The 10,152-nt window shown below is 37.5% G+C and overlaps 1 protein-coding gene across 4 annotated transcripts in view; it reads right to left on the bottom strand.

Moving 5' to 3' along the window:
- CUNH15orf41 (chromosome unknown C15orf41 homolog) overlaps positions 1–3,018 on the bottom strand; it is a 207,290-nt gene extending 204,272 nt beyond the window's left edge. For 2 of the 4 annotated variants that reach the window (XM_023527730.1, XM_023527732.1), the window contains exon 1: positions 2,675–3,016. In XM_023527730.1, the coding sequence (XP_023383498.1) occupies positions 2,675–2,775 (101 nt within the window). In that variant the 5' untranslated portion in view covers positions 2,776–3,016. Of the gene's footprint in view, positions 1–2,674 lie in introns of all 4 variants that reach the window. The other 2 variants (XM_023527731.1, XM_011354878.2) reach the window with 2 other exon arrangements.
- Between the last annotated feature and the right edge of the window lie 7,134 nt (positions 3,019–10,152).

The following is a 10,152-nucleotide window of genomic DNA, read 5'->3' as shown; positions in this document are numbered from 1 at the left end:
TGTAAAACAAGGCCATTTTCTCATTTTTTTTTGAAATGGTTATTAATTATATTATGTTAAACATAACATGTTAACAAGTAATAAGTTTATTATTGTTATTTTAAAATAAATTAATAAGTAAATTTTAAAATTTTCGGTTTTAATTTATATTCTGGTAAATATCAACAGATAGAACCCATATAAACAAAAGTTCTCTGGGGTCCTCAGAACTTTTTTAGAGTGTAAGGAGATCTGGAAACTAAAAGTTTGAAAACTGCTCATATGGTCATTCCCAAGTTCCGGGAATCTAAAGAAAATAAGCAGACTTGGCATTATATATGCAAACATATAATATCACAAAATTAGGAAAACAAAACCCTTGATGTCAAACAATAAGAAATAGATGGTACATATAGAACGTGATATTATTGGTTACTTGAAACAAATTGTGAAGAAGTTTTGAAGATGAGGAATATTCACAATATGTTAAGTGAGAAAAACAAGATCTACAAAGTGCATTGGCAGAGACAATATTGCACTAGGGAAAAAAAAAGACCAGAAGGAAATATGTAAAATGTTAACAGAAATTTTCTAGCCTATAGGATAACAAATAATTTCTTTTTTCTTTACTGAGTATGTAAAACTTTTAAAATCAGGAAAATTAAATTTAGCGACTTTTCAAAACATTTCAGTATTTTAATTTGTTAGAACTCAATGTAGGTGAATGCCACCGGAAAAAAAATTGCTATTATCATTATTATTATTATCATTAAAACTAATCGAGGCAGCTTAGTATAGAACTCTGAACTGAAAATTACAAAATCTGTTTTCAAGGCACTGTTTGGTCATTAAACATCTCTGGGATTTTTGACAAGTCACTTAACCTCTTTGAACCACCAGAAATTATCTCTGAGGTCCTGGCCCAAACAACTCTCTGATAAAATGAACTATCATATCTAAAGGTTGTTCAAGTCCTTTGCAAGGAATATGTAAAGGAAAACAGTGCAATAGTGAAAACTGTGACACCAACTCCAAAATCACACTCTTTATACAATTCCCACCCATGCTGCTAAATGGCTCTTCAATTCCTTCTTTTGCAGATTAGTAGTGCGACCTCTTGAAATAAAGTTTTCGGTGTAAGAAGAGTTTGTTATTCCCCAAGTAGTATTTGAGAGAAGTGAAAACTATTTGGGCATATCGTGAATAAAAAGAAAAAGGGCATATGAGAATAAGTAGGACAGCACGGTGCCCCAAATGAAGAAATCCTTCATAAGTGTACTTCATAAGCCCTTCATAAGAGTATGTCGAGGTTACCTCTTATGGAGAGGACAAACTATTTACTATGGAAACAAAAGAAGAAAAACAGAGAAAGAGAGAAGAGGAAGAGGAAAAGAAAAGCAAAAATACAGTGGCAATATTAGTACATAATGAGAGAAGAGTATCTAAAATGTATGTTCTATTTTAAAACCACCCAGATAAATCTACCTGGTCCCTTAGCTGACCAGCCTTCATCCATTTCTGCTCATTGGCAGAATTGGCAACAGTTAGAGACAGAAAATTTAATTACAATTTGTCAATTTTATTCCTAGATAAGAAGTCTGAGTAATATCTTAAGACTATATAAAGGATAAATGTTGCATTAAATTAAATCTAGATGATATTAGAAAGAGATCCTGCATTTCACAGATTAGGAAAACTGAGGTCATAAAACTGAGATCATAAAAGACCTTGAATTTATGCTTCAATTTGTACTTTATTAACACTAACTATCCAATAATCTCTCTTTGTCAGAAAATACTTCTATGATGCTATCTGTTCAAGGGTTACACATCAAGGACAAGGAAGTTCTCCATTAGGGGCTAATGGTGCTCAGTACCACCAAAAAACATTCGTACAAGTTTGAATTTGATTTTGAAATAAAAGTAAATATTCTAATCTTTTAACATGTCACCAATACAATAATATTTTTGTCCTGGACTGGTTCGCAGTGTAATGTCTGGGCCTCAGTTCACACATCTTTAAATGAACTATATAGTTCATTTAAAGTTCCTAAAGTCCTTTCTTAGAAAGTTGGATAATCCTAAAATCACTGAAAAAAAGACATGTTTGGGGGAAAAGAGAAGGATGAAATACACCTGGAATGTATACATATATATTGTTGTTCAAATGGCCAATCTTGACACGAGATTGGGATCCGTAGGGTATCAGTCTCTGAATGGCGTGGGAACACTTAAGGTCACTTAATTGTAGTAGAGAGCCATAGTCCAACAGGAGGCCCCTTTAGGCCAGTGCTCCCTTGTTTGTTCCCATGGGCCTCCTGAAAACGGTCCTCCATTTCCTCCTTCGGAATCTATTTTTACTTTGAGAGGGCCCTGTCACCTATCATTCATTCCTAGTATCTGCCAATTTCCCTAGACATTTATGGAGCACCTACTATGTGCACCCATCACCTAGCACATACCAAGTTTTCAATAAACAATTGTTCACTTGATTTTAATTGCAAAGCCTTGGGCAGCTGCCTAGAATTCATCCACTGAGAATTTCCTCTGGAAGGCAGAATAAATAAGAAACCTCTTTGCCATCCTTGATCTCCTAACACCTGACATGTGTGACACGTGGTTCCTAAGTGCTGGCTCGGCTGCCCAGGCACAGCTTGCAGGCAAAGGGCTGTGAGGGGGAAGAGATGGGCACTTACCTGGGGAACCTCTGTTTCAGCTTCCTCAGGCTCTGCCTTGTGGGAGGTACAGACACTAGGCACTGGGCTATCTCGTCGTACTGAGCTTTAGTCAATATCATGTTGGGCCAGAGACTGGGAGATGGCGGGGACAAGTAAAAAACCCTGAGCTCGAGCAGCCTTGGTGCCGGGAGATGAGGGGTGGGCACAAAGCGGCACTGCGCTGGGTCCTCGATTTCCTTGGCTTACCCCTATCCCCCTTCAACCTTAGCTGCACAGCCTAGGTTTAACCCGGCAGCTCCGCGGCAGCGTGGGGCGGGCTGCAGACCCGATTGCCCAGCCTTGTCTTTCTGAGCAGCCGCAGTAGGACAGGCCGAAGGCAAATAACCGCCATGTTGGTTAAGGGCAAACCAACCAGGAAGTAGCGGCCACTGACAGAGGCGACATGTAAGTCTCAGCCTGCCGCTATCTAGGCATCGCCTACCTGGGATCAACCTGGTGTGCTCGAGGCGTTCTTACCCTCCCAGTTGCCAGAAGCTAAGGAGTCCTATTGCACAGACCCGGCGTCAGGGCACACGGTGTCCCTCGATCCTAAAGCTTGAACCCCGGAAAGCCACTGCCAGGGCGCGCGATTTGAATACGCTTCCAAACGTGTCCGTTTTAATGCAGCTCCAATTGGAGACTGACCTACAAAGCAAGTACACCTTCACTGAAGTCTCTAAGCACTCTTCGAGCAGGGGCTGAGCAATAAGACCCTAAGATCGCTGTGGACACTACACTTGTGAGAAAACCAACAACTTCTGTAGCTTGCGTGGATGGCAGTCTCTCCCCTCAGCCCCCACTCCCCAAACTTGGGCTGGGAAACAAACTAGAAAAATCCGACATCATCAAACAGCAGTAAAGAATATCGCTCAAAGACTGAAATCATTTCTTACCCGTCTTTGTATCCCAGCTCTCAGAAAATAGGCGCTCAATAAATGTTTGGAGAAATGGGTTAATGAATGAATTAACCTGTTTTCTCTGGTGCTGTGAGCAGATCTCATATCTCCTGAGGCAATTTCTTAGGACATCAGCCCCCTTTTTAAAACCCTTTTTAAAAAACCTATTTTGTTCTTAGAAGGCCATGTATTGTGTTTCTTTTCAAATTTTCACATTTTAAGCAAATGAAGGAAAAAGTGTTTAGATGATAGAGAATGTGTAAGTGTGTGTTTTGGTTTTTTTTTTAATCTGGAATAGGTATGGGTTGGAAATTTAGCTTAGATATACCTTCTCTGATAAATTCCTTAATCCATCTAAGCCTCAGTTCCTTTGCCTGTAAAACTGATTTCTAATTCATGAGGTAGTTGTTAAGATTAAATAGGATAGTACAAGAATTCCTCAGCATAACATCCAGCAGCTAGGCTATGTGAGATAAATAACCTATGTAAGACTGCTTGATAATGATCGTTCACATGGACATGGCACTTACCAGCTATTGTTTTACAGGCTCCCTGCTCTTTGACTCACTTAATCCTCGTAACTTCCTGTGAAGCAGGTATTATTGCCATTATCACCTTCCTCCTCCCTTTGTACAGGGTGAATAAACTGAGGCATGAAAAGGTTAAGTAACTTCCCAGAGGTCATGAGAACAAGTAAGCAGCAGGCATAAAGTTTAAACTGCTGAAATTTGGTTCCAGAGTCTGTGCTCTTGCCAACTCTCAGTAATGCTTAATTACGGCACCAAATAGTCACACTCTCTTAGGCCAAAGGTTAAGGATTTCTTGAAAGAGAATAATCTACATTTCAAAGAATCTTTTAGTCCAGGTTTTAAAAAAAGCTCCACCACTTTATTTTCCCAGGCGTCTCAAAGTCCAGTAACAACGGTGGATCCTAAATTCAGAAACCATGTTTTTTCTGAATATTTACATCAGAATGTTTTCTTGCCATATGCTTTGCATCTAGCTCTGGTTGTGTGACATTAGTACATAACTATTTATTTATGGCAGCGTGGCCTGGAGTTGCCACCTGGCTAGTTTGTTGCTGACCCTGCCATGACTTTTACATGAAAGCTAGCTGACGATAAGCAGACACCACTTGATCCCCCATTCCTTTATCCCTCCCACTTTACCCTTTCCAATTCACAGCCAACAGATTTTTATAGAAAACATCAGTTCAAGGATGTTTGCACTAGTTATTTTTTATAGTAACTCTTCTCTCTGGCTCCTGTCCTGCATTCACCCTCACAACCCTTAAGGAAAAGGCCAGGTTTGTTTTCTGTTTTTATTTTTAACACGCTGGCAGTTTACAATTTTGACCCAAATCCAGTAGATTGTTTACAGTTAGTGCCAGGGAAAAAGCACAGTTATGTTGCTGTTTTTGTTGGCAGTGACAGTGTATTGTTTATTAAGCACAAAATAGAAGCAAAGCAGAAATGTGGTCTTCTTCTTGTTGTCGTTTAGGTGTTTTTAAATTTTCTTTTCATGTGAAATGCTTGGAGTAAGCCAATTATTCCTTCGAGGCACACTTTCTCCCTCCCTTACCCTCCTCTGTCCTGCCCTATCTCCTGCATTAACACTTCATGCCCCTCATCTGCTCCTTCTAGAGCTGCCTTTCCATGCCTGAAGTTCCCCCATTGTTTCTCAGTTAGTCAGTAGTACCAGCCATTTCCCCGCTAAGTAAAGTAGGGTCATGAAATGAAAACAATAGCAAACTAAATACCCAAAGAACTAGCCACCTGTTTGAAATCAGCCATAAACTGTGTGGCCTTGAACAGGTGACAGCCTCACTGATTCTGAATGTATTCGGTGTAACCCCAAGAAATGGAACTTTATAGTACCGATAGGGAGAAAGAAGCTATGAATGTGAAAATAGTATAGAAAATTATAGCAAGAAAATGAGTCAAAGTGGAGACTAGTGCAGCTCCCTGAAAGTACCTAGAGTCTTGAAAGACGGGCTGGAGTGAATCACTTGACCAGATTTCTTTCTGCTAGTTCCTGGACGACGTGAATGATGAACGATTTAACAGGAGTGTGTGGTTTGGCAGAGAGGCATCAAAAGGTCATTTCAAGAAGAGTGCTAAACACAAAGGACTAAATATAAGAATGAGCCAAGTCACATGCATGGGAAAGTTATTCTGGCTGGAGCAAAGAGTTCTAGGCAGAGTGAAAAGGAGTTGAAGATGCTTGACCTTGGAAAGAGTCTGTCACATTTTTAAACAGTCTGTTGTTCATTGAGTCAGCCAAATCCAATGCATGCTTTTAAAAATAAATACTGACATATTATTTTTATTATGCTTTAATGTCTGATTCTATTCATGGAATCTTGTTAAAGTCAACTCATTGATTATTTTAAAGAAAAGCAATTGAAGTTTACTAACTGAATAAAGAGAGTTAATATTATTTAAGCACCTACTATGCTCAAACATAATCTCATTAGCTCCTGATTTATAGATTAGAAAACTGAGACTCAAAGGGAGTAAAGGATTTGCCTGATGGATCCAGTTAAGTTGCAATACCATGATTTGGATGCTAGTCAGTTTGACAATAAAGCCTCATGTTCTCCACTGCAGTGTACTATAATTCAAAAAGGAAAAAACTCTTTGGTTGAACTCTCCTCAGTGAAACATCTATGCTCAGAAATAGCCAGCTACTTTCTTTGCCATTACCAATGCCTGCTGAAGAGGCATGCAAACTTTACTTTCGACATTTAGCCAAAACACACTTTTGAAAAAATTGTCTGGCCTCTTGACTAGTAGAGATTGCATACTTTTCTCTTTGTTCTATGAAGTATCATCTAAAGTGATGCATATTTTGAAACCAAAGTTTATATCTATATGCTTGCCATCCATGAGTGACAAGTCATTTTATCCTGGTCCCAAAATAATACAACTGCTTAGTGAACAATAAAGAGCAGAATAATTTACTTGTTGAGGCTTGCAGCAATTACTCAAATTAATGACTTTGGGAAAACAAAAAGAAACATATAGAAGGGCATTCTACACTATGATGATGGAGCAATTACTCTGAATAGTCAGGAAAGACCAAAAGAGAAATGTGGTCTCTTCATGCAAGTCAATAGTGAATGAATTTCTATTCTGTCAAACCAGGTGATTTGATTCCAGAAGGAGATTGCTAGTTGATGGGGATATTCACCTAAGGCCTGTTACAAACAGAAACTGTGTCCCACATACATATAATTCCAAATGGCACCTCCTCCAGTCTGTTGGTCAACGTTGGGGTGAGGGGCACCAACTAAGGCAGGCACCGTGCTAAGCACCTTAAAGATATCGATCTTCCTTTAATTCTCAGATCCAGCATCAAGAGGTAAGTGCTATTATTAAATCTACTTTTTAGGTGAAAAACCTAAGGCTTAAAGAGGTGGTTTCTATTTATCTCATCAATTACTTTATAACATTCTAGAGTAGTATTTCTCAAACTATTTGTATTGAGGGCCCAGTTTTCCCCTAAAGCGTCATGAACAAATGTTTCTGTAAAATAAGATAGAAAATGAATTACTAAAAAATGTAATTTAAAAAAACACAGACATAAAATTCAAGGCCTCGATTTGTTATTACATGATTCAACAGACGTACAATTAAATTACTCTGTCGAATTGAAATAAAAGGTCCTAAATAGTTATTCTCAATTTCTGTACTTATTGCATCAAGACATGTACAAAAATTTGAGAATCAGCAGTGGCTTGCCCGTCACATTTTGAGTAGCACTGTACTAATACCTTAGAAAGCCAATATTGTAAGCCAGGTAGGTGTAAAGTCTAGAATATCACATTTCCATGTACTCTTAGTTAGAAAAGAAGTATAATCTGTTCATTTTAGATTTCTGAGTATCGATCATCATTATTATTTCTATTATTCTACTGTATTTAGTTCTTCTCAAGTGATGCATATTTATTAAGATCAGCAGTGCAAATCCTTGCAGGCTATTATGCACCCTATAAAGTTAACACCACGTGTTTTGATGGCATAAAACTCAATATCTTCTTTAGATTATAAACCCATCAGTCAGAGCTCATATACCACTTCTGTTCTGAATTACACGCGGAAAACTATTGGCACATGAGAAAGGCTATTAATTGGCATTTACACATTTACTATTACGACATTTGACAAGGATAAGAAACAAAAGTAGTGTTTTTACAGGGACATTTTCTCTTGGGTGTTATTGTGTTATAGCAAAAGGAGACACGTGAACATGTTTGTTGAAGAAAGCCTGAAGCCTCTTAAATTTTCTCCTCAGGCTCATCAGGGACTCATGGATAATTTGCAGGCAATTTGTATCCCCTTTTCCTGCAGGACTAAACCTCAGATGTAATTTCTGCAGTTGTCAATCACTCTTCTTGTCCCACCAACCATTCTACAAGAATACATCATATTCTGAGGGCTTTCTCACATTTATAAATTCAGGAATTGAAAGGAACTATGCTGGTGGAGTAGAGGGTTTCTGCTGGGGGTAAGGGAGAAACGAAAGGCAAGGAATCGAGTCTTTCTGTAATAAGCAGTTCTTTCAACATAAGCTAGAGTTGGAAGCACATGTCAAATGGAGATTAGCTCTAAGTCTCTTCATTTAAAAAATTTGTCTCTTTTGCCATCCCACTGGGTTAGACTTCCAAAAGAGCAAGCAAGATGCCAGTTAGGATTTATAACCCCTTCCCTCTCCATGATAGATAGAAGGAAAGTTAAGGGAAAGAGTTTCAAGATACGTATAGAGATTATATAATAATAATAGTATCTTCTCTTTTGAGAAAATGAAAGCACATTGCATAGTTATCTGATGTATTGCCATCACAAAATGTCTAACAGCTATTATTATACTCACTTGGCATATGGGGAAACTGAGGTACAAAATGGCTTAAAACTTTAACTAGTTTCTTTGGATTTCGCTTTTAAATGTGAGACTATAAAAATACATTTTTATTTTTATACTTAGTTTCTTTTTATACTTATTTTTTTCTCATGATCATCAAAGAAACATATGTTCCTTGAAGCCAACAACAGACGATCAGATACTATAAATTATCCATAGTCCCATCACTTGGAAGCCACTACTCTTAACAACGTTGGCATGATTCCTTCCAGTCATTTTTCTACAAAGTTTTCTTTTCATAGATAAAATCAAACTGTATTACAACTTGAATCCTGCTCTGTTCACTTTACATTACACCATGAGCCAAAGATATTCTTATCAACACTTGGCAATTTGGACCGTGGTTTTATATTAAGAGTAGAGCAGTAGGTTTCTGAAGTTAGGACATGAACTATCACAAGCCAGTCTTTGAAAGGAGGGCCTTGGCATAGCTAGCAGGAGGCTGGACCATCTTTCAGTTCCAGCAATGAGCTGCAATTCGACAATGTGGAAATGAATGATGTAATGGACCCTCTGGAACAAGGCAGAAATTTCTGTGACCGATGAACAGCTTTCCCGGGCATTCCATTCACAGAGCTATGATTGAAATCATTATCAGTGAGCTTCCTACCATGTGGGCATTCTGTCAGTCAACATACTGACACAGGAGCCAGCGTGATTTTTTGCTTTTGTTTTTGTTTTAAAGGGTTATATCTGAACATTCAGATTAATTACAGCCCTTGATGCTGGGAACAAATGTTTTGCATTACTCAGAGGACAGTCACACTGGATGCCAATCCTCATGTCAGTGGATCTTGGGTTTTCATTTCACTTTCAAACAACACCAAAGGTTTAAGTTAGTAAATGGATGAAAAGGAATTTGGGTAATGGTGTAGGCACAGAGTAACAGAGATGGGGACTTGAGAAACACTTAAACTCTACACGAACACACACACAGACACACACACAAATCTAGTTTTACGAAATAACACTAGAACTATTTATATAGAAAAAAACTTTTTAAAAAACATAACATAAATACTCTTAAAATGCAAAGACCAATGTAATTCATTATGCCAGCTTCTCTTAGGAAAATATGAACATCCATGGAAAACTTATTCATTCATTCAAAAGATATTTACTTAGTGCTACCATGTGCCAGACGTTGTTCTAGACCATTTGTGTAAGCAATATACCAAGTCCCCCTTCTCAAAGATTACATTCTTCAATAAATTAGATTTCTTTTATCAAAAGATTATTTTATGTTCCAATTTAAAGGAAGCTCAAGAGATATGACAACTTAATAAAATACCTGACCATAGGAAGGGTTCTGTACTAGAAGGACAAAAGTGCAATAAAGGACATTATTGGACAAACTCACAAAATTGGAATACAAATGATATATTTTAAAAATATATATGTATGTATATGTTGCCCTTAATGATGCAGAAAAAAAATAATCAAGGACAGTGAGAGCATAAATGATAAATCAAATGGAGTAAATGTCAACAGTAGGTGATTTTAGATAAAGGCATGTGGACATTTTTTGTACTCTATATTTTGTATTATTTTTATTTTTTATGATTTTATTTTGTAATTTTTTGGCAAATTTGAAATCATTCCGAAATAAAGTTTTTGAAAACCTATTTTACTTTGTAA

Source organism: Pteropus vampyrus, unplaced genomic scaffold, assembly GCF_000151845.1.
Source record: "Pteropus vampyrus isolate Shadow unplaced genomic scaffold, Pvam_2.0 Scaffold19, whole genome shotgun sequence".
NCBI classification, from domain to species: Eukaryota; Metazoa; Chordata; class Mammalia; order Chiroptera; family Pteropodidae; genus Pteropus; species Pteropus vampyrus.
Note: the sequence above shows the minus strand (reverse complement) of the source record. Positions and strands in the feature narration are given on the sequence as shown.